Below are 25,230 nucleotides of genomic sequence, written 5' to 3' on the forward strand. Positions count from 1 at the left end.
AGGATTCAGACGTTCGCCAGAGAGATTGGACAAAGATTTTAGCAAGGACTGTCACCGGGCCAATCAACCCAAGTTGGTCGAACAGTTTTGCTGTGTCTGAGAGCACGGTTCGTCTTGTGATTGTGTTAGTTTGGGATCATTTAGGAACGGAATAGTGGAGTAGATCCGTTGATGGTTCCCATATGACTCCAAGGGTTTTGATGGTTGTTGGGAAATCTCATTCTTCAAGCAGTTCTGGTGGTATGACCAAGAGAATAGACGGCGAGTTGGACGCCCATTTACGTAAATTGAAACCAGCAGACTGCAACAGGTTTCGCAATTGTCTGCACAATTCCCGTCCTTCTTCTTCGTCGTCGACACCGATCAGCATATCATCCATGTAAAAATCCTTCGACAGGACATCCGCCGCTTGAGGAAACTGATCAGCACCTTCCTTCGACAGCTCTAGAAGACATCTTTTAGCCAAGTACGGCGCTGAGGCAGTACCGTAGGTAACGGTGGTTAGTTCGAATGTTTTGATCGGTTCCGAAGACATACGTATAGACTGTACGTCATCCTACAAAACATAACGGCGCCGGTGGTGTAGTGGTAAGCGTGATTACCTCTCACCCCAGCAGGCCTGGGTTCAATCCCAGTCGGCGCCGCCGGGATGTTCTGAGGCATAACATCTCTGATCACGCCTTCCTTCGGATGGGAAGTAAAGCCGTTGGTCCCCGGTTCATGAGTTGATGGGTCGATAGGTGGGGTCCAGGTGTGGGAGCTGCCTTCCTGGCACGTCGGTAGCATTGGTGCTCAGCACGGAAAACAAGATCGACGGAAAAAACAAACCAAAGGAAAAATCCTACAACACAGGACCCACTATCAACGCTTGATCAAGGGATACTCCCAACAATCAATACGAAACTAACGATTTTAAATTGGCTCACTACTTGACTAGCCTATTGGTCCCAAGCAAACGATCAACGTACCCCATTTCTAGTCAAAATTCTAGTACTACACAATGTTTGTTTTGATTCGCTATGAAAGTTTGACAGATAAAATGAGGGGTTAGTGGATTTTCCTATGTTTCGAGGGGTGAATCGATTAGCTTGGGACCGAAGATAGTACCAGAGCTGAGCCAAAAAGTTGAGCACTTTTCTTCGGGACCTACTAGTCTTAGAGTTACCTCTATAATACTCCGCTGTCCGTCCGACAAGTAGTAGTAGTAGTAGAAATAGTAGTAGTAGAGTAGTAGTAGTAGAGTAGTAGTAGTAGTAGTAGAGTAGTAGTAGTAGTAGAGTAGTAGTAGTAGTAGTAGTAGTAGGTAACTCTTAGACCAGAAGGTCCCGAAGAAACGTGCTAAACTTTTTGGCTCAGCTCTGGTACTATCTTCGGTCCCAAACTAATCGATGCATCCCTCGATACATCGGAAAATCCACGAACCCCTCATTTTATCTGTCAAACATTCATAGCGAATCAAAACAAATATAGTGTAGAACTAGAATTTTGACTAGAATGGGGTACGTTAATCGATTTGCTTGGGACCAAAAGGCTAGTCAAGAATGAGTCAATTTTAAATCGTTAGTTTTCACCGGTTGATATTACTAAGTCTTACAAGCGGGGAAAAAACTGCTTTCGTAATTATTGCACGACCCCTACCGTCCACTTTTCTACCGTTTGAATATTATTACAAAATGATGGTAGTGGTCCTAAAAAAAAAAATCATTACAATAGATCGAAACGAACGGAATTCAATTGTCTTTTCATCTTATTACAATTTATTATCAAAGTTTTTGGGTTCACATCCTCTTCTGTTCCAGACACTTCGTCTCTTCTTTGTTCTTTAATAAATAAAACAAAAGCGGTTTGGTTAGCACGGTTCCCCTTCACAGTCCGGGATCTTCTTGTTGAAAAATGTTTTCTACTGCTTGTGTGTGTTGAATAAAATATAAAACTCCTTATCACCTAGGAACGCCGCTCACAGTATCACATATTGCGCAAAGTCTACTCCGGCTGACGGTAGACCCCGTTGAATAGTACCGCTTGGGTGCCGTAGTCGTAGATGAGGAACACGAACGGATGATTACAATGGAACATGGCTGGTTCGACTGGTCGTGACGATCGGAAGCTGAACAGAACCGTACCGGAAGCGGCCGTCGATCCCTTCTCGTTGACTTCGATCTTGGACTTTTGGAGGATTTCGTCGAATCCAATGTTTTCCTTGTCGGAGAAGCCGGAGAAATTGGCAGCGTTATCGAATATCTTGCCCATTCCTAGCCGTTCCAGAACTGGCTTCAGTTCGACGACCTTCTCGATGTTGAACTTGGGTAGCTTGACGTCCACCATACGGGGGATGCCTTCGTTGACGATCTCACTCAGAATGCCGGTGTCGGAGGTGAGCCGAGCCAGCAGTTGTTCCAACGAGTTGGGGACGGCCGGAGGCAAAAAGACGAACATCGACACGCGGTTGGATTCGTCTTGACCCTTGTATGGCATTTCGAGGATGTGACAGCCGAGTTTCTCGTTGGCAGCTGCGGATGAGGAAGGGAATGTTAGATGAGGATCATCTAGTGAGTAAATTGAATACATACCGTGGCTGAAGGTTCCCAGGACATGCATCATGTCGACGAACTCCTGTCGTTCGCTGGATACGTAGAAGATTTCCTTTTGAGTTTGCTCCGACTTGAATTCGCTCTGCCAGGTTCCCTGTAATCAATATAATAGTTTAAAAATTGCCTACAGTACGAACAAACAAGCTTGGCATATACCTTGAAGTAGGCAGCATTGGCAATAGCCAGCTTAGTCTGCTTGGTGATCGATCCAGGAATCAGCAGGTCCTTGATCTCGCCATAGGTCACATTCTCGACCCAGTTGTTGATGTACTGCCGCGAACCGTCGGAGTCTTGCTCAAAGTCGAGCTTTTCGATTTCCTCGAAGAATTTCTCTTCCATGCATTCCCGGACGGCGACCTGCTTTCCGAAAAACAGTTTATCGACCGAAGTGAACTGGATGTCGCTGTTCTGGCCGAATCGTGCGGCTAGCGACTTCTTGCCAATGTTGTACGCCTGCCAGACGACGGGTTTATCCTCGGTCCAGTGCAGTTCGAGCCCGGTCCGGAGGAGTTTCTCCGTTTCGGCTCGTGCTCCGAAGAAGGCCAACAGCAGCACGTGGTACAGGCTGTACGGCGAGAAGAAGACATTTTCCGTTGGAGTCGCCGCGTTGATGGCCTCCAGTAGCTTCAGGGTGAAGATGGATTCACCCTTGTACAGTCGATTCCGGGACAGTGGATTGTCCGCTTTGGTGTGCTGAACGTTGTCGTCCTCGGCCAAGCATTGACCGTGGACGGTGGGGGCAGCCAGTGCCACCAGGAGTAGCACAATCGTTGGAAGGTTTGTCATCTGTAATTGAGAAAAAGAGGGGTTATGGGTTTGCAGAAACGAAGTAAAATACATTTTGTATATGAATTGAGGTCATTAAACCTGGACCGCCAACAGTGCTAGGGAACTATTTAAGCTTCTTCAGCTTCCACTTCTTAGATAGATAATCACCACTTACTGACTGCTCTCACCGCAAGAAACGAAATGAATCCTTCAAAATATGTTTGCAAAAATTTGATTCACTCATTTTACCCCGAAACCGCTTGGTATAGGCTTTCAGCCTGGCGCTGGTTCGCCTCCGTTGGCATTAGAATAGAATCATCAAATCAATCGCCCATCAAAAGCATCTGGTTCGCGTGGTGAGGCTTCATCAGCACTTGATCATTTTAATAAAATAATAAGTAGGTAGGGAAAGGAGGGGCATGGTAAACAGATGGGACATAATAAGCATCCTGCACTTTAGCTTTAAATTTCTAATTGTTCAAAGCAAATTAATTGGTAGTAGATTCAATATCAATATCTATATGATATTGAACATACTATCAATTAATTTGCTTTGAACAATTTGAAATTGCAAGCAGGCTAAAGTACAAGGTGCTCATGATGCCCCTCCTTCCTCAATGTACCAATGAAATGCAAACAATCCTATAATTGAATTAAAACAACTACCCATACGTCGTTCGGTGATGTTAGGTATTCGGTGGAACAACTTCCACTAAGACGCTTATTTTTTAAATATATAAGTGCGAGTGCGAGTAGGGCAGTGCGCGTCTGGGTTTGGTCGTCTGCACACCTTGCTACACAGTATTATGACTCATCTTCCGACAAGTCGTCAACAACACGATCACTCGGTTATTCGGTTGCGTTGCTGTGGATTTTCAAATTCCGGCTTGTTGCTGCAACCACATAGCGATCGCAGCGATACTTACAGTATTTTATGCGTTGGCTTACCGTATTCGTTGCAATTATTTACCTTATAGCAATAATATGTGCAGTCGACACCCACCTCTTTCTTTTCCCATGAAAACGCAGACCTACACGTCTATTGTTTGTCGCTTTGGCGATCGCGAAAAGATGGGTTTCACAATAATTGCAATCTTTCAAGTGGCAGTTCACAGATTCGTAGTAGCAGTCTCGATAGTCGGGTTATATTTACTGAGTATGACCGATCGCACAAATCGATCAGTTGCGCAGCTGGAACTGCTGCGCGCCAAACGACACGCAACAATAATAATCAGCACGTTTCATACCATTCAAGGTGACTGCGGGAAAACCCCAAGACGACAACGGCGGCGACGACGCTGAACTGTATAGCAGGTATTTACAATTACAATTAGCGATTTGTTTAGCAAACTTCAACATTTTCTGTTGTTCATAGGTAGTAAGTCGATAGGTAGGTAGGAACCTTCTCACAAAGCACAGTGGTCTTATTTATGGCTTCATCGATCACTCAGTTAAGAATAAACAATAACTTCGAAGAACTGATTGCTTTTGAGCGATAAGCGGTCGGTGGTTCCAGGCATTCGCGGAGTGTACTCGGTATAAGGCGAGGGGAACGACACTCATTTGGATGCATTTTTTTTTCAGCTTAGTAATTACTTGAGATTTTCGGGGGAAAACGTAATTGATGGGATTTTTTTGAGTGTGTCGTCTTGACGAAAATAGAGCAGGGATAGAAAAATAGATGGGAATGGATTGGGAGTTAAACACACGGGGGTAACAATCACAAATCTCGCGTCACTTTTCAAATAGACCAATGTAACATATCCACCATTTTGAGAAAATCGAAGTTGAAGTTCGACAGATTATTATTTTAAATGTTTAGAAACAATACATTTTGCAATACTATTTTTAATGTAGTCAGTGAATAATAACGTTGAAAATTCAGTAGAAACGGTAAAATCACAATTTTGTTTTGAATTTCATGCTACAATATAGCAAAAACCAAATAGGACGTTTTGACTAGTCAAGTTCCACATTGGACGATTTCTCTCAATGACATAATCAATTAGTGTTACATTGGACGATTTGTTCTACATGATTCTAGATTCCCTTTCACAGATGTCATAGTAGAGTACTAAACTTTAGATTAGCCCCGCCTTTAGAAAATGAGCACCAATCATGTTAGGCAGTCCGAATGACCGAAGTAACAAACATGTACCCATCATTTCAAACTGTACATTGGACAATTTTGGACCTATGATTATCTTAAATAAATGAAAGTAAATTTGGATGGATGTTTTTGTATCACATACAATGATAGAAGAGCAATACTGCCGCTCTTCGCATGTCGGTCCCATAGTTGTTTTTGTCAAAACTGAGTTTTTCAATGCAAATGGTAGATAATCACACATATTTTCAGAATACTGGATGAGCTCAACAACTTTGTACTGAAAAAGGTTGGAAATACAGTCAAATTAGTTGTCCCATCACATAAGAAGCAATGGTACGAAGCAAACTTAAAACGCGATTTTCTCGGCTTAGTGATTTTCGCTATGGGACGGACATGCGAATAGCGGCAGAATAGTTTGTATAGATTAACTCGATTTGTTTACATTTGTTCCATTGGTCTATTTGAAAAGTGACGCGAGAAATTTCGGCGGAGCTCACATCAATGTGATGAATATACACTCTAAAAAATCTTCACGTCCGATTTACGTGAAATATCACGTACCTGATCTGTATTCAGAAAACCTCAAATGTTACGTGATGTTAGTAACTTTGATCTGCATTGTATGTCAGGTTCACTAAAAATGTTCGTGAAATCGACCGCATATTCACGTAAACAGATTTCGTGTATTTGTGTTTGTGTGTTTGAGACTTCGATATTTCCGCAAAACGGGATTTACGTGATTTTCAGGTACGCAAACAAAATCAATATGGCGTCACTGAGCGTGGTAGAAGAACACTTCAAAGATTCAAAATTTTCCAGCAGCTTCCTGCAAATATTGAACGGTAATTTGATTCTTTTACATTAATTGATTTATGATTATATGCCGCATTTTTGTAGTTTTATAATTTCAGACGGTGGCATCAGCATTTTGAGTCTGCGAACCTCGCTGCAAACAGTTGTTACAATTTTGTCAGAAATAAAAAAAAAACTCATACACGTTAATTTTATGAGTAGATATAAGCATTAATTTCAACACGTGGATTTTATATCTGCCCGATAAAATTGCATAATATTGACTGCTTTTATATAAACGATCCATTATTATCATTCAAAATTAACGTACAAATTACGTGAAAAGCATTTTAAACAAAACGGAATGTTACGTAAAAGTTACCAGTTGTCCAGTAGTTTTCACCCCGATTTCACGTAAGCAGTCTGTGAAAATCAGGTCTTATTTACCTGACTAATCACGTAGATAATCGAAGCTGGCTATGTGTAATTCCGGTAAAAGTTACGTGAAAAATAGGGTGGACGAAAACCACCTATGTTTTCACGTAAATCGGACGTGATGATTTTTCAGAGTGTAGCAGGGCTGGTAGCGAGTCACTTTTTAGTGTCTTGGTCTCTTTTTTCAAGCCAGTCACTAAAAAGTCTCTTTTTTTAGGCCAAGTCACTGAAGTCACTTATTCTTGTAATCGGTTACTATTTTCAACTTTTTTAGCGTGAATTTATTTCAAGATTGATCATTGTTGATCTTTGCTTTGTGACGTTTAATCGCCTTTCTCTATATATGTACAGGGTGTCTACTTATTTTTCAAAATAAAATTTCCTGAGTTTTACAGAACATTAACGGATAAATTCAGGGCTTATAATAAGAAAGCTATTTTTTAAATGCGTTAAAAATATGTTTTTTTTTAAATCAAAGCAATAGCAATTTACCCAAACGATTTTGAGACATGACAATCAGTTTTAAAGAAACAGCTTTTCAATCAAGTCCATTGAATGTTGAAGTTTAACACTTACTTAATTTCTCACTTTATAAAGCAAAAAAACTTACTTAGTTGGAGTAAGTCCAATCTAAAATTATTCAATATCTTGAAGTTTCACATTCCATGTACAAGTTAAAGATATTAAAAATTTTCGAAGTGCCAGAATCAAGGAAAAAAATAAAGTTCGTAATTAATTTTATGAAAAATTAGAGATCTTCAATGCAGTTCCATTAACTTCAACCATTGTAGGAACTTTGGAGAAGTTTTGAGTAATGAATGAAATGCTGAGAATTTCAGTGAAGCTCCATAAACAAGCTGCGGGAACATAAGGGAAGTTAATACGCTGAAAATATGGGAACTTACTGGAAATCTTAAGAACCTCAAAGCGGTTCTTTTAGCATCCGAAAATTTCCAGGAACTTTTATGAAGTTCCTAGAATTTCAGAGAACATCACAAGTGTCAAGCGAACTTGAGAAATATAGAAAACATGAGGGGTATTGTCCAAATTTTTAAGAAGTTCTAAGTACCTCAGAAAAGCTAGATCTAGAGATCTTTGGGGAATTTCAGATCTTAAGAGCAGTTTCTGTAGCTTTAATCCAGACTTTTGGAGCAGTTTGAAGATCTATAATCGTAAATTTAGAAAAATTCAGAATAGTTCAATGATGTGCTGAAAAAAAATCGAGAATCCTCAAGATGTTCCGATTCAGGGATGTACAGAGGCCTTCAGAGAAATTATGAAAACTTCAGAAATATTTCATGAACTTCACAGAAGCCCAGGTGTTTACGGGAATTCCATTTGTTTCCGAGCAGAACTGAGATCCTCAATAGAATTTAGAGCTTTAGGGAAGCTTCGGGAACATCAGAGAATCAAAGGGCAGTTCAAATAATATCAAGGAATTGTAGAAACCTTAAAGAAGTTTCGAGAAACTCAGAGAATCCCCGGAAACTTCAGCAAAGCTCCGAGAGAATTTTTGGAACCTGATAGAAATTAAATGAACATCCGGGAAACGTGGGAGTTATTTAAGGGTGTTATATCATGGAGATTTCAAGAACTTAAAAAAGCGAAAATTTAGTTTAGTTGATTAGAGAACATCAAAGAAGTTCCATTAATTTAAAAAAATACGAAAACTTTTAGCAAGCTTCAATGAAATCCAGAGAACTGCTAATACATTTAGATATTTTTAGATGGTTTAACGATATTCAGCGAAATCCCGAGTACTTCGAGGACGATCAGATAGCTTCAGAATAATCCCATTAACTTAAGCAAATTTGAAGGATTATCAAACAAATTTAGAGAACTTCAGGTAAGCATTCAGGGGAAATTAGTGAGCGTTTATAATTATTATAATACTTAAGGAAAATTGTCGAAACTTCAAGGCAAATCATTTAATTTACAGGTTCTTAAAAAATACTGAAACATCCAGGGCAGTCTAGAGAACTTTGAGGAAATTCAATAATCGTTTAGGCAGTTTTAATACCACCAGGAAAGACTAGACTACTGAAAAAGTTTTAAATTAGTGCCAATAATTTACGGGAAGTTTCATGAACTTCAGAAAAATCTTGAGAACTTCAGAGAAAATCATAAAACTATAATAATTATGTCGCTCTAATTCCATGAAAATTTCGGGAGCACAAAAGTTCCAGAAGTTTAGAAAAATTTTGAAATCTTCACAGAAAGAACAGTAATCTTCAAAAACATTTCGAGAACTTCATAGAAATCTATGGAGCTTAAGAGGAGATCCGCGAACTTCAGGAATTTGTATGAACATTAGCAGAATGCGGGAGCATTTGAAAGAAGTTTAGTAAGCTTCAAAAATTGGAAGTATTTCAGGGGGAGGTCAGTTCCATTTGTTTCAGAAAATTAGTGAAAATTAAAGGCAGTTCCAAGATTTTTAGATAACTTCAGATACGTTAAAAATTAATTAAGGTCTTCCCATGAGTTTAGAAGTTCAGTGAAGCTTCAACATTTTTAGGATAATTCAATTAAATTCAACGCATTACAACAAGCTTTATGAAAACTGCAATAACCTTAGAGAAGTTTTGAGAGTTTCTGAAGCTCAGAACAGTTCCGTTAACATTAGAGAAGTCACATAAGTTTTAAAGAAGTTTAGAGAATTGTTCTTTCCTTTATTTAACGTCGGTCTCTGTTCCGCAATCTAGTGCCAATCACCGACGGACATCGATTGCCATCCATTGACGGCAGCTTCCACACCTGCGTAGGATTTCGCACCCATTCAACACACATGGGCCGGACTCAGAAAAATCCCACCGACCTCGGTTGGGATTGAACCCAGACCCATTGGGGTGTTAGAAAGCAGTCACGTTTACCACTACACCACCGGCGCCGGCTATGTTTAGATAATGTTAGCGAATTGTTAGACCTTTAGAAGAGATCTATGATCGTATAAAAATTGAGGAAACTTTAGGAAGTCCTATAAAGTTCAGTGAATTTTAAAAATTTAATGAGAAGTATTGTGAGCATCAGGCTAGTTCCTCAAGAACTGAAAAGCAGTTTAATTAACTTCAGACAAATTTGGGAACTTTCAAGTAGGTCTGAAGGCCTCAAATTAGTCCATTCTGATTTCCATTGAAACATACCTCAACATTTCGATGAAGCTTCGAATTCAATTTTCTTTTAGTTTTCCTCGGAAATATCTTGAAATTCATCACAATAAGAAACCCGTTGTAAAGATTCTCCAAATATTCATTGAATTCATTTCAGATTTCTTTCTGAATCTCACTCCTTCCCTTGGAATTCTACTCACATTGAAAGTCTCCTAAGAATTCATTGGCATTTCTCCTCACAAATTCTTTAGATTTCTTCTCATAATTTGTTTGGCAAACTCTCCTGAATTTATTTTCCGAATTCCTTTGAAGATGTTCTGGAGTTATTTTCAGTTTTAATTGTAATCCTCCTTTTAGTATTTTCAAAAAGATACCAAGGACTTATGTCCCGTATTTGTTTTCTCCCACAAACTTTATGAAATTACCCTCAGAAGACCCTTGGAATTTTCCCCTGAATGAGTTGCTCCTCAGAAATTACTAAGAGTTTTCATTAAAATTGCCTTTCAATTCAATTCAGGGTTTCTTGAAATTCTACTCAAAACTATCAGGCTTCCCAAGAAATCTTAAATTCCTCAGAACTACATTGAAAGCAGATTGCATTTGATGTTTTTTCTGGAAGATTTTTTTCCCAGAACTTCCTCGAAATGAGGTCCTAAGAAATTTTAATGAAATTCCACGAGCTTTTAAAACAGTGCATGGAATTTGACTCCAGATTCTTGAAAATTTCTCGAAGTATTATCGCTCCAGAACTAGTTCAAATTTAAAATTTCTAGGAAATATGCAAGTTCAAAAACAAAACAAAAAACAACATTTCAAGTCTCGGTTTTTGTTTTTAATTTATTTGTTACTGAAGATTAATCCACTATATCTATTATTTTCAAAGTGTGAATAAAAATAAGGAGAAAAATTAAATGCTTGTATTTTAAAATTAATTCTTTTCAATAAAATATCCTTAGTAATTAAATCATTAAATTCTCTGAGCCTTCCAGGTATTTTAAGGAAAAATAAAGTTTCCTGAGGATTCCCGGTTTTCCAGGTTTTTGCAGTTATTAGACAGCCTGACCAATACCGTGGGTTTTGTCATAAACTTTCTATTGAATCTTTCGCTTTAAAGGTTCATATCGTACATAAGTGTTTATGAGATATTTATTGAATAAGTCTAAAACATCAAACATTTATTTGGTGTGTCATCAGAACAACTACTTTTTTTTCTCTTAGGTCGCTTTTTAGTCACTACTGTTACAACTATAAGTCACTATTTGGTCACTTATTTCTTCAACATGGTCACTAAAATCACGATTTTTGACAGCAGTGATCGCTACCAGCCCCCTTATATAGTGGATAAGAATGACTGCAACAGACTACTCTTTCTAGCATTCAGCACTGCGATGCAAGTGTGAAAGAGTAAGCTGTTTTGTTCTGTCGTACCTCCGTCAGTTTTACCGCTCGAACTACCGAGCCATAATGTAAACAAATGAACTTATCCTGGCAACCAATGCCTACTATGATTCTAGCTTGATCCAGTGAAATGTTGAAAAAATTTACTCAAAAATGCCTTAATGGCAGCGTTTTTAATGTGTCCGGAATTTTTCGTGTTCAACCTTTATAGTTACCATAAGAAGTTCGATATAATATCACCCGCAAACCGACATGAAACTTAACTCTTGATAGATAATCCATAACGGCCGATTCAAATGTACAGCGATCCCATCTGTCAAAACCATAGAAATGTTTTATCTAGATAAACATAATTTGTCCGAAATAGGATAGGATAAATATTTTCCGCGAACACGGCGGTAGATGTCAGTTTTGTGCTTTGATCAGAAATTTCTTTGTAATTTGTATGATCATTCATATCGGTTTGTCGGTGATAATATTAAACAACCATCCTGCAGAAATATTGGACTATTGTTATTTCAATGCCGAAACTTAAGCTCAACCTTAAGGTGGCCATCTTGCCCTGTCAACACTTGCCTAATGCGTCTGATTTTGATAATACGGCTCCAATGACTTGGATACTCCCGTTTACTTTGTTCTTTCAAATCGCACAACCTGTTTAGAATTCATATCGTAGAATTTCCGGACGAATCTGAATCTTCGGACGTGAGCAGCTAATGAAGTTCCAGTATGCAGTTATTAAAATTTGTCGAAAACAAAGAAGTCTCCCTTTCTCATACCCATTCATCCATATATCATTGTCAAAAAAGAACGGAAACTGAAACACATATGGCACTCGTAATAAGTAAAAATAGGTACGCATAAGATCTGTGGTACATACAGTGTATCTCAAAATTAAGCGCACACCTGAATGGTTAATTTTTTGAAAGACTGTGAGTAGATAGATTTTTGAAATCTTGGCTAGTGGTTGAACAACTATTTATTGATTTATCAGTATAGCTTTGGACTTTATTCACCGACAAACCGACATGAATGATCAAAGCAAAAACAATAAAATTTCAGACCAAAGCACACTACTGACATCTGGTTCCTTGTTCGCGGGAAATATTTAGCTAAGCCCGCATGCAAAGTTGGTTGAATTGGTCCGTGTCTGATTTATTCTAGACAAATTATTTTTATCTAGATCAAAAAATCCTATGGTTTTGACAGTTCGGATCACTGTACATTTAAATCGGCCGTCTACGAGTTTCGGACATAGGTCAGAATTAAGTGTCATGTCGGTTTGTCGGTGCTTTATTGGCAGAGTATGTATGAAGTTTGAGTAATTTCAGTAAAACGGTCAATTTTCAACTTTTTTCATAGTAGCCGGATTTTAGTAAAATTAACGACATTTTAAAGGTCTTTATTATGACTACAGATTAGCATCATTTCAATATATTTGGCTCATTGTATTTCAAGAAAATGTGTTTTCTTACACTTCTTCTTCTTCTTCTTCTTCGCATTTCAAGCTTATTGCATATCGCATATTAGCTTATTGCGTGCTCTCAACTTAGTGTTCTAGATGCACTTCCACAGTTATTAATTGAGAGCTTTCGATGCCTGTACCATTTTTGCATTAGTATAATTGTGTGGCAAGTTCAATCATACTTCTATACCCAGGGAAGTCGAGAAATTTTCCAACCCGAAACATTCCTAGACCGAACCGGGAATCGAACCCAGCCACCTCCAGCATGGTCTTGCTTTGTAGCTGCGCCTTTACCGGCTGAGCTAAGGGAGGCCCCAGGTGTTTTCTTACACACTCATCCAAATAAGCCCAATACTATACCGATAACCAATAAATTTTCAAGTTGTGCTCGTACAGCTGTTTTTCTGAAATGTACGGACAGCTGTACGCTCAATTTTGAGATACACTGTATACATATATGCCTATTCTTCGCGGCGTGTGAGGTGAGGTTGCTCCAAGAGAAGAGGTGACAATACGGGGGCGAAAAAAAAAACAACTTTTCTGTCAAACGTGAACCAGCTCCTGATTGGCCGATTTCATGTGCGTAAGATAGAGATAGAGATAGATAAAGATAGAGATAGAGATAGAAATAAAAGAGGAAGAAGCCAATTGTCACCTCTTCCTCTTAGAGGTTGCTCGCTGTCACTAGTAAAGTGGCAATTGCAAATCAGTGCCAATCAAATGGAGAGTCACCTCAACCGACAATTGTCACTTCACTGTCACCTCACCCTCACACGCCGCACACAATAGGCCTAACAGAATCGTAATCTCAAACATGTTTATTCTCAGTGCGGGATTCCCCTGCATCAGTAGTCTAGGTTTTCGTGTGAAACTGCTAGTACTGCTGCCACCTTAGCACTGTGAGTAATCACAACCCGTATGTATGTATAACAGTTATAAAATTTCACATTCAATCCACCTGCACAGTTTTCACTGTTCTGCTGACGCACAAAGTCATTTACTTTGCGCATTAAGAAACATGGAAAAAGGGAAAAGTTCGTACACAGCCTAGTAAAATTAATGGACTGATAAACTGGAGAGAGAAAAAAAAAACCAACCACCATTAGCAGGGTTGTAATATAAAATTAATGCGCCCGCAATCCTAGCAATAATAATAATGTGTGGTCGGTGGATGGAGTTAATTTATACATACCCACCTAACTTGAACAAAGGCGGATAAGCAAACAATCGAACAAAACACAAAAAAATATATATCATCAGCAACCTGTTTGATTTGGTATTGTTCCTTCTCCATATTCCATCACTTTTGGCTCGCATCGCTAAAAAGTGTGATTGCACGAACGCCGAATGTTCAACTGCTTAGGGTTACGCGCCATATTGTCCCGAGAGCTAGCATTTGTCGGATGGAAAAAAATGTAGAAATTTCCATAAATTTCTCCTTTATTCGAACAGTTCTGAGGTATCATAACAATAACTAAATTCAACCCAAACAATGCAAAAAGTTCAATGTATGTGTACTAGAGTGGTTCGTTTTGAAAAAAAAGTAATAGATTTCTTATAGGCCATCCTCCAGGTCGATTCATGAAGATGATGATAATTGTCTACCACTCATTGTAGCACGGAAACTAAGTCTGATAGCGGTGGGCTCTCCTCGCTAGTCACTATTCGATTCGATCAAGCTTAATAACCTCTGATTATCCTCAACATGTCACTGTATGAAGGGCCAAAAACGGGTTGGGTGGATCGATAGGTAAAGGGTGATACGGTCAAAATTTGGTCAAGGGAAAACGCGTGTAAATCGGTGAAATCGTTTATTTAAAAAATCAAATTAAATTTCTTTTTCAAGTTCAATTAGTATAAAATTCAGGAAAAATATTCAGTTAGGCTTCCGCTTTTCCAAATCCGAATTGCCGGGCCTTACGCTTGACCCCTGCCATCAGATTTTGTACAGCCACCTTGTCCACCTTCTTCGCCGCAGAAAGCCAGTTTGCCTTGAACTGCTGCTCGCACTTAGCAGTTTTTTTGGTCTTCTTTAGGTTCCGCTTGACAATAGCCCAGTATTTCTCAATTGGGCGGAGCTCTGGCGTGTTGGGAGGGTTCTTGTCCTTGGGAACCACCTGCACGTTGTTGGCGGTGTACCACTCCATGGCCTTTTTACCGTAATGGCAAGATGCCAAATCCGGCCAAAACAGTACGGAACAACCGTGTTTCTTCAGGAAAGGCAGCAGACGTTTATTCAAACACTCTTTCACGTAAATTTCTTGGTTGACAGTCCCGGAAGCTATGAAAATGCTGCTTTTCAAGCCACAGGTACAGATGGCTTGCCAAACCAGATATTTCTTTGCGAACTTTGACAGTTTCATGTGCTTGAAAACATCTGCTACCTTTCCCCTTCCTTTTGCCGTATAAAACTCCTGTCCCGGAAGCTGCTTGTAGTCGGCTTTGACGTAGGTTTCGTCGTCCATTACCACGCAGTCAAACTTCGTCAGCATCGTCGTGTACAGCCTCCGGGATCGCGCTTTGGCCGTCGTATTTTGTTTATCATCGCGATTTGGAGTCACTACCTTCTTGTAAGTCGATAGTCCGGCTCGTTTTTTGGCTCGATGCACGGTTGTAGACGATACACCCAGCTTATTTGCGGCATCTCGGAGAGAGAGGTTAGGGTTTCGCTTGAAACTACCGGCAACTCTCTTTGTCGTCTCAGCGGCTTCCGGTTTTCGATTTCCCCCCGATCCAGACTTCCTGGCTGTCGACAAACGTTCCCCAAACACTTTAATTACATTTGTAACGGTTGATTTGGCAACTTTCAGCGATTTTGCCAACTTTGCGTGCGAGTAGCTCGGATTTTCGCGATGCGCGAGCAAAATTTTGATACGCTGCTCTTCTTGCTTGGACGGCATTTTGACAACTGAAGAGTGAATTCCAAAATCAAAATAGGAGCAACATTCTACACACACACACCTTCAAAATGTTCAGGTTTTTTAAATGCAAAATTGAAAGAAATACGTCAAGTTGATATTGACCAAATTTTGACCGTATCAGCCTTTATGCTTATGAAAGTCGAGGAAATTAATCCCCAGTAAGATTTTCTTGGCCGGGTTGTAAATCGAAACCACCGTCATCGGTGTGGTAAAACCACCATAACTGAATAATAGAGATGGTCGAATATTTTTATTTAAAAACCCGATCCAGCCCCGTACCCGATTAATAACATTTTCGAGAATGTGTACCCGACCAGAACCCGAGGTGTGTTTGTTGAATAAATTCTCCGAAAAGCCTGTTTTGATGCTTAAAATCATTACTTTCTTAATTGGATAAGATGCATACCCGACTATTCCACGTTTGTTGTCCCTAATAAAAATAACCATAAAGAGAGCTTAACGATGTGTTCGGGGTATCATCCAAACCATTTGTAGGATAGTTTACCCATCCGGGATACAGTTCGTTTATGGTATTTGTTTATACCATACTTGACCATACCGTCGAGTACCCTTACCTGACCATCTCTACTGAATAGGCCATTAAATCCGGGATGATTTTAGTTACTGAAAAAACTACCATAGGAAATAGTTCCGATTTCTGTTCCGAAATGTTTTGATTGTGTTCTAGATAACAAATTCAAAATGGAATTATCTGTAACAAGTCACATATACAGTAATACAATATTTTGGTTTAAATTTAGCTTCGAAATGTAAAATTTTGACAGCCACCATAATGATACGCCGATGCACGCCGCCGCCGATCAAAGTCAACGGCGTCTCGCCGCCGCTGCCGTGGCATAAATGGTTTTTACGCCGCCGCCACCGATGAAAGAACCGGCGCACAGGTCTAATAAAAACACATATGTACGTTATGGACTAAGCATTCGTCACTGAAAAGTGTAAGTCATTTGGTATAATAATTAAAAACTTCCAGCTGTTTATGTGTGTGCCATTTTACACCCTTTATCGCATAATATAGTAAACTCTATATGAGTAATCATATGCATTTAAAAGCACAGTACACCAGGAATGAAATCTAGTTGGAAAAAAATTAATAATGTTCTGGGATTTCATCCAAGTGAGTTGACATCTTCAATGTTGTTTGATTCATATCCAAATATCTCAAATATATCTCAATATACCTCTGAGATATTATGAGGAATTAAAGTCTATTTGATTTACATTTCAAACAAATTACGTTCACTTGCGCATTTTTAAAAAAATCATGTATTTTTTTTCAAATTTCATGTGAATTTCAGGAATATTTTATAACACTTCGTATATCTCAGTTGGTGAATATGTTCAGCTTTCAGGAGTTAAAGGGTGTCCACGATGAAATTGCCACACTATGAAATTGCTCTAACTTTTTAACCGTTGGGTAGAATTTAATGAAAATTTGGGTGGATTTAGTTCATAGTGCATTATTTACATCCTGCAAGTTTTAAAGTCATGTGATCAAAACTCGCGGAAATGGAGTCGAAAGAACAGCTCGTGCGTGATAAAATCTTGCGCATTCATCACGAGAACAAGGATCTCTCGCATCGTTCCATCGCTAAAACGTTGGGAATCGCGAATTCCACGGTGTCGCGAGTGATTAAGCGGTTCGAGGAACGGTTGACCACCGATCGGAAGCCCAGAAGTGAAGGAAAAAGTATTCCGTACAACACCAAAAATCACAACCGCGTAGTTGGAGCCTTCAACCGAAATCCGAACGCCTCCGTTAGGGATGTGGCTAAGAAGCTGCACCTAAGCCGAAGTTTTGTCCAGAAGGCCAAAACTAAGGCTGGGCTTCGAACGTTCAAGGTACAAAAGGCCCCTAATCGCGACGAGAAGCAGAACAAGTCCGCCAAAACCCGTGCCAGGAAGTTGTACCTCAACATGCTGACGAAAGTTGAATGCTGCATCATGGACGACGAAACATATGTGAAGGCCGACTTCAAACAGATCCCCGGCAACCTGTTTTTCACGGCCAAGGATAAGTTCAGCGTTCCGGAGCATGTCCGCACTCAGAAGATGTCCAAATTTGCGAAGAAATTCCTGGTTTGGCAAGCCATCTGCACGTGCGGGAAGCGGAGTGCACCTTTCGTGACCCAGGACACGATGAACGGACAGGTATACATAAAAGAGTGCCTCCAGAAGCGGCTGCTTCCTCTCCTGAAGGCCCACAACGTCCCAACAATCTTCTGGCCGGATTTGGCCTCATGCCACTACTCCAAGGACGTGCTGAAGTGGTATGCGGACAATAAGGTCAATTTCGTGCCGAAAATGTTCAACCCTCCCAACACTCCGGAGCTCCGCCCCATCGAGAAGTACTGGGCGATTATGAAGCAGCACCTTCTTAAACGACCTAAGGTAGTGAAGACAGTCGAGGAACTGAAGAAAGTATGGGTTTACATGCAAAAAAACGGTTGATTCACAGGTTGTGCAGAATCTTATGGCCGGGGTTAAGGCCAAGGTGCGGGCATTTGCGTATGGACTGTAAATAAAATACGAGTAAAATGGTAAAATGAAGTTTAATAGTTATTTCTCAATCCCTGAAAATTTGATGGCAATCGGATGAAAACTCGAATTTTGCGAATCAATTTTGTGTGTGGCAATTTCATCGTAGACACCCTTTATTCCGAGAGTCGAAGTGAGTTTTGTCACAAGTGACTTGAGAAAAGTCACGTCGTGGTGACGTGACTCTGCATTTAATTTGCACAGAGAGTCACGTCACCACGACGTGACTTATCTCACTTCACTAGTGACAAAAGTCTACTGATAGGAAATCCAAGTAAGTTCTAATAGCAATTCAAAGGGAATCTGAGTTTTATGATTCCAAAGGAACTCTTCTTTAGATGTTCCGCATGAATTTCCTTGAAATACAAAATTTCTATGACATTTTATTCAGAACTAAATTTTTGAATTTTGCAAATTTTCGTTGAAATTTTCCTCAAAATGTTCCAAGGACTATAAATTCAGTTGTTATTATCCATGGAATCTTGCTCTCCTGAAAATTGACATCCCTTCGTACCTATTCAGATTCTCTTAGAATTCTCTAGAAATTCAAGCCAATTTTTTTTTAAATTGTGGTCAAAATTTCCCTTAGAATTCTATGAATAATATCTGCTATGAATAAAATCTGCTTAGAGCTCCTAATAAATTCTCGTATGAATTTTCTTTGGTGTGCTTCAAGACTTTTCCATACAGAATGACCTTGGAATCCTCCGTGGCATTCATAAAGAATGTTCTCAAGAATTCTCTATTGTGTACCTATAACAAATATACGTTGTAGGGGAAATGGATGTAATGTCGGTCTAAATGCCCCTAATTTGGGCCCATACATAAATTCAGCAATCGATTAAATTTTCAATAGTAATCAAAAATATCCATAAGTACCGTCCGTACCATAAGTGACGCGTTCATCTAGATATAATTGATAAATAGCAGATTTTTAGCGATGGGCCCAATCTTAGATCCATAGGTATATGTTCCCAAGTAATCAAAAAGTTCTGATAAAAGGCTATTTTTGGCTTAAGCAGCTTGGTTGAAGATGGTCTATAGAATTCTAACCAGCCTAATTTTTAAGTCGTTAAGAACTTGAAAGTTCCGGTAGCATAATTGAAGAGCATTCTAAGCAGCTTCTGGCGGAACTTGAATGGAGCTTTTAGAAAATATGTTAAAAATATTTTTGTCCTCTACACCAAGTTTATATTTAGTTCGCTTTTTGATGAAAGTTAATTCTAAAGGCAGGTCTTTATGTAAGCTATTTCTAAGGCCAGATATGAACGTTAGACTGATGCAAATTTTGCTTTTTCGAGAATTTCTTTAATTATTCTTACGGGAACTTTGCGTAACATCGTTTTTCAGCCAAATGTCAAATTAAATTGTTATTAATTGTTTAAGAGATTGATAATCTTATGGCATGATCAAGCAGCTGTTCTATGGGCAACACTGTATTCTGCAGTGTGATATAGTAGCCATGATATTTGTGCTCTATTCTTCGCACCAGAAACACCAATGTGACTTGAATCATTAATAACTTTTGTTCCTTACATTTGATTGAAAAGTGGTTTTCAACAAAGTTGTAGCTGAGAAAATTTGCTGCAATCACTGCTACCATTTTTAAAAGCATAGTGATGTGGTGAATTGTTAGATAGATATGAACAAAAACATAAGTTTTCCCATAGTAATTCCCTCATAAACTTGAAATGTTTTGTGCCTAGTCAGTTTCTTACTAAAGTAGTTCAAATTTTGGGAGGCTAATAAGCACCCAATTTGGAACCGTTTAAGCACTGTGGAGCGAAAATTTCAAATTTTGCAGAAGTCTAATGACCGTGTATTGAATTTATCACCGTTAGTAGTAGTATTGGAGTTGTTTAAAGAATTAAACCCAGTCCTTAAACCGCTACGTCATCTGAGGTATATTAAAATGAGCTGTTGTCCCGCCTATTGTTGGAGTTTTCAGTGCCAGCTAACTGGCTGGAATACGAAACACAACACCTTGATGAATTTTAAATGGGCGTTTGCCCGCATGGTATTCCAACATACTTGGGGCGCAATGTTTAGCGTTCGCGTTATTTGCATGCCGAATATACGTGTTCGAATCCAGAAAATTTCTCTTATTTATTTTTTTTTTTTTAGATGGAATATTGATGCACTGCCTAAATATAAGAATTATGATTAATTTGAGCCACTGATAATTTCATATTTATGTACATTAATTTTTGTTCCTAAAAAAACTACAAGGGACAGCCCTGTGGGGTTGTACGCAATGGTGACGTAGGACTACATGGTCTTTTATAATTAATGTTATTTGTTAACTGCAGCAGGAGCTTGTGTTTTGTGTAGGAATGGGAATTTGAGCGGGGTTCTCTCTGTTGATACTCTTTAGTATGACTATGATTGCCCTGAAAAGAACCTTGATATGAATTTTAGTTGGGACATGTTCAGAAATTTAACTCTTTTGGAAAATCTTGGTGACCCTGAAAAGGGCCGATGGTAGTACAGGCTTAAAGCCTTTGGAAGATGATGATGACGTGTAGGCAACTGGATCAGCAAGTCGGACCGGACAATCCAATATTCCTCGGTTCAATGATTGGGCACCCGCAAAAGTCTCGGCCCGTCTGCAGCTTGACAGGGGTTGAACTGGTGTCTGCGACAGGTTGGAAGGTCGCAGAATATCAGTGTCCACCCATCTAAAGCTCCTCACTGCAGAAGCTAGTTTTTCTCGTTAAACTCCTTCTCTCAACAAGTTGGTAAATCTTAGCCTTTAGCCTTTAGCAAATTTATGATCCTGTTTCACATCATGGTTCTTCTCTATGCCTGTTCAGATAAATTAGTACTTTTATTTATTTTCTCTACTGCGCTAAATCAAACGATTAGAAATAAGAAGGGATGTCGGTTACGCGCTCGAAAAATTCAAAATTCGATAAATCTTTCATCGAATAGCAGGAAAAATCTTTACGATTAATCGTTAATCGAATAATTGGACTTTAGGCATTCCTAGAAAATAGAGTAAATTCATGTTTTTTGGTGGTGCTTCAAAAATGTCGAACAGCAAAATTGCAACCAGCAAGTCCCAAGACCCAAAAGCGGTGCGATGCTAGTTTCCATTGCTATGACGACGACTGAATTAAGGGGCTTAGAAGCGGAGGGGTGAAAGTCAATTCTCTTAATCGATTTCCTCATTTGATGACCTTCACTAAAGATTACAACTCTAGAGAGCATTTTGTGTGGTCGTTGGAAGCGTTTGGGTCTGAATATGGCGATGAGTGTGCAAAATGTTACGCCATTGCATCCTCCCTATTCGCACACGTCCGAAGATCGGAGGCGAATGCCACTTCGACTTGTTTCGTCTACTAACGACTCTCTGATGACTGTATTGGGGAAGCAGCATATGCATGTACGTAATTGGTGGATTTGTTAGTTATTTCGACGCTTTTGGACAATGCTTGACATTTACCATTTTTTAATAGCATTCGATGAGTAGAAATATTTCTGATCGATTGGTGATAAAATTATTGAAATTGGTCAAGGGGCAGCTGAGTTATTAACGTTCAAAATCTTTTATAATTTCGTTACATGTTCCATTTTTGGTTTTCACAAAGTGTACTCCCATATAGAAATCATAGACGTAGTCCTACATCACAGAGACTTGTGCAGATTGCTTCACGTGGGCTATGACGGACCTTTTTAGAAACTTTCAACTTGCTTACAAGTTCCGCAGGGAACTTTTAAGATACTTTAAAGTTGCTAAGAAGTTTCGCTGGGAACTTGTTTGGAACTTTGTTGTGGCCATGTTTTCAGCCTTGCCGAAGTTCCTAAGAAGTGCTTAGGGATGCTTTTTGGAATTTTTTTTTGAACTTCAAGTTGCTAGGAGTACGCTTCGGAACTTTTTGAAGCCTGAAGTTCCTCGTGTGGTTTCTATAGCTTCTAACGTAGCTAGAAAGTCGTGCTGGAACTTTATATGCACTTTATGGAATCTGGAAGTGAGGTTTATCGTTGAATGTGAAACCTTTGATTGCTTGGGAAGAAAGTACTGTCGGAACTTTATGGAACTTGAAAGTTCCGTCGAAACTTTGTTTGAACTTTATGGAACTTCGAAGTGAGTTTTATCGTTGAATACGGAACTTTTAGTTACTTGGGTTGTATCCGATCTCTATAGAATGTTTTTGGAATTATACCAATTTTCATCAAAATTCTATGAAAAGTTCTTCCTGTAGGATCACTGATAATAATATTTCTTTCCGAAACGACGGTATTGCTTTTTGGTAGATATTTCGGAAGGAGATTTCTCGCGTCACCTTTCAAATAGACCAATCTGCATTGATCTATTCGCTTCATCGACTCTCTCTTTCGTAAATAACTCGACTCAAGAAACATCTTCAGCTGTTCTTATCGTCCAATACGCTTCATAATACTTTCTTTTAACAGACAGCATCAAGCAAAATTAGCCAGAAATATGAATGCAGCCAAGTTATTAATCCTTTGCCTGTACCAAGCTTGCAAATACTCATTTCAGCTAAAATAATGTTTTTCGGAATAATAAAACCAAAAGATGGTATGATGACATGTTTTACTTGTAGCTTACAAGAAGAGGTTACAAAGTATGCGTTTGAAACATAAAACCTGTAAATTTTGCTTTCTATGAGTCACAATCAGCGATTTGCTGATCGCTGAGTGAGTGAGTGAGTGAGTGTGTGAAAAATCGCTGATTGTGACTTTCATGAAGTGAAATAAACAGGTTTAATATGTCAAACACATTCTTTGCAACCTCTTCTTATATCATACCAGTTCAAAATATGATCATAGTATCTAATTATTTCATAATTAAAAAAAAAAACATTGTTTTAGTTGAAATGAGTATTTGCATCCTTGGCCTGTACCTCTTAAACAAAGGTAAGTTCATAGCAAAAATCCTTCAATACGGAAAATTCGAAATATGTCTCAACTAAGAGACAGGCATATCAAGAAGACTCGAGTTCATTTTACAGCTTCGAAAATGTAGTGTCCTTCTTTCATTTCATGCATCTACTTGCTCATATTTCTGCAGGAAATCTTCAGAATCGTCATCAATCTTCTTTCTATCTGCTCAGCGTGTGCGCAGCTAACCACAGCAAAACAAAATCTTTCCTGCATCGTAGATAGAGTCACCCTCGATTTGATCTGAACTCCAGGACGATTTACTCGGAAATAGTCTTAACGACAGCCACTATTGTAGGAAAGTTCGGAGCTCAAGCGATTTTAGCGATAGTGATATTCGAGCTTCGGTTTGCGCCAGTACAAGTTTTGTTTAGAAAAGCATCCTCTGTTTGTGTTTCGTATACACAACAAATGTGCAATGGATTGCAGCGTAAGTACAAGCAAGCTTTCCAGAATGTAATTTATTCATAAAACCGTATCGAGATGATTTTCTAGACGCAATGCATTTGGAAAAACAAACTTTGTTCGAAAAATAAGCTAACATAAAAAATTCGAAATTGTTTTAAAAACCTTAACCACATCACAGAATCTGTTCATGTCGCATGTTTCCTATATTTCCCGGTTGGGTGTGGAAGGCTCTTTTCTATTGTTGGTCGAGATATCAAATCCCGAAAAGTTAAATGCTGTTTGAAATCTACAAGTGTGTTCTCAAAATTTGAAAAAAATCCTCACATATGTGCTCAAAACTTGAAAATCAAGTCTTCATCAACATATTGAAATTTGTTTTAGTAGGTATAAGCATAACATTTACAACATACCAATTACCGTTTCTAAAACAAAAATTTGAGCATTCTTAACAATTCCGGGATGCCATTAGGCTCAAATAGAAACTCACGATTTTCACTAAATGAATTCAATTTCGGGAATTTCACTACAACTTCAAACCCAAATCAACATCAGCTGCAACATTACAATCAAGCAAACGACTGAAGAAGGTCATCACCGCTTTATGTAAAACAACATCTTTCGTGCATTTCCATTCCGACACCAACCGTCGCGTCGTCGTCGGGGGGTTATCTCCTTGATAGTAGCCCGAACGACCAAATGACGGCAATGACAGTTGAAATAAAATGCGAGAAATGTCGTATATTCCATTTGAGGCTGAGGTCAACGGTATAGGCAGTAGCGCGCCTCCACCACACTGAGCTGTATCCGAATCCGGCACATATCGATGGGAAACAACGCGGACACCAGAAACCTTTGGTAGGAGGGCACTACACGCTTAACTTCGCAATGCCATACGATTCGTCACCTCCACCCGCTTCCTCGGGCTTCTTTCTCATATTACGTAAGGAAAAATGACGGTATAGGGGAGTCATGATTCAATTCCAAGTTACTCAACCAATCGTCGTCGTACGGCTCTCGTGTCTGGGCTGTGGTAGTCAAACACAACCCGGTGAGGCCAACTCAACGAGCTGTTGTTGTCGCTTCACTTTCGTTTGAACCAACCCTCCTCGTAACTCTACCAACCATCTCCATCACCAAAACAGCCTCTGCGAGCTCCGGTCTGTCGGTAGCAATCGGTGAAGTTGTTACAGCACTTTGAGGAAGCTATTATGAAGCTGAAAAAAAAACATCTGTCGGCGCACCTCGACTCTGTATGATCTATTGTTGTTGCTCGAGAGGAAACAAGACCATGATCATCATTGCCTCCAATTATATCAATTCGGAGGCTTATCACGCAAGCACTCTTTCTACGCCTTCCGCATATTCATCGTACAATTTTGCGTTCCTCTTCATTTGCTAACGTTGCCTAGAATCTTCTCAGTAGGCTATATTGGGTATTCCCAGAACACACACACACACACACATTATCCGGATAGATCAACGCTCTTAAGACTTAATCTACCTCGCCATATTGCAAACACGTACTTTTTGAGGTCTTCTCCTTCCTTGTGCACGGTGGGCAGCTATTGTTCCTATTGCACTGGTAATACACACTGCTGTTTAGTTGAGCAATCACACCTTCGTCGTAAAACACCTCGAATTATTAGCGTGAAAACCGGTCCAACCACCACGAGGTCGATTGCGAGACTGTCGTCGATTGATTGATACTGCGCGCGCTTCGCGAAAATTTACCGCTTGTTAGATCCGACGCGATCGAGACTCTCCACTACAC

The 25,230-nt window shown here is 39.3% G+C and overlaps 2 protein-coding genes across 2 annotated transcripts in view; one reads left to right on the forward strand and one right to left on the reverse strand.

The window, feature by feature from the left end:
• The window catches only part of LOC135698975 (uncharacterized), a 298,346-nt gene extending 280,130 nt beyond the window's left edge, over nucleotides 1–18,216 (forward strand). The window contains exon 2 of the mRNA XM_065219146.1: nucleotides 16,964–18,216. Within this exon, the coding sequence (XP_065075218.1) occupies nucleotides 17,118–18,059 (942 nt within the window). The 5' untranslated portion in view covers nucleotides 16,964–17,117 and the 3' untranslated portion in view covers nucleotides 18,060–18,216. The remainder of the gene's footprint in view (nucleotides 1–16,963) is intronic.
• LOC135698970 (serine protease inhibitor 88Ea-like) lies at nucleotides 1,770–25,230 on the reverse strand. Its single transcript, XM_065219138.1, has 4 exons — nucleotides 24,984–25,230; nucleotides 2,748–3,377; nucleotides 2,571–2,685; nucleotides 1,770–2,510 (listed from the first exon to the last, which is right to left on the reverse strand). Exons 2-4 carry the CDS (start codon nucleotides 3,375–3,377, stop codon nucleotides 1,984–1,986), a joined length of 1,272 nt encoding a protein of 423 aa, XP_065075210.1. The 5' UTR covers nucleotides 24,984–25,230; the 3' UTR covers nucleotides 1,770–1,983.

Source organism: Ochlerotatus camptorhynchus, unplaced genomic scaffold (genome assembly GCF_037179485.1).
Source record: "Ochlerotatus camptorhynchus isolate MF236.1 unplaced genomic scaffold, CSIRO-AGI_Acam_v1.1 ptg000099l, whole genome shotgun sequence".
Classification (NCBI taxonomy): domain Eukaryota; kingdom Metazoa; phylum Arthropoda; class Insecta; order Diptera; family Culicidae; genus Ochlerotatus; species Ochlerotatus camptorhynchus.

What these genes read in the sequence shown, in the direction of transcription:
- LOC135698970 (XM_065219138.1), bottom strand. Translation starts at nt 3,377, where the DNA reads ATGACAAACCTTCCAACGATTGTGCTACTCCTGGTGGCACTGGCTGCC. An exon ending in CCAATGCTGCCTACTTCAAG is followed by an intron (nt 2,686 to 2,747) that starts GTATATGCCAAG and finishes TATTGATTACAG; the next exon opens with GGAACCTGGCAGAGCGAATT. An exon ending in CCTGGGAACCTTCAGCCACG is followed by an intron (nt 2,511 to 2,570) that starts GTATGTATTCAA and finishes CCTCATCCGCAG; the next exon opens with CTGCCAACGAGAAACTCGGC.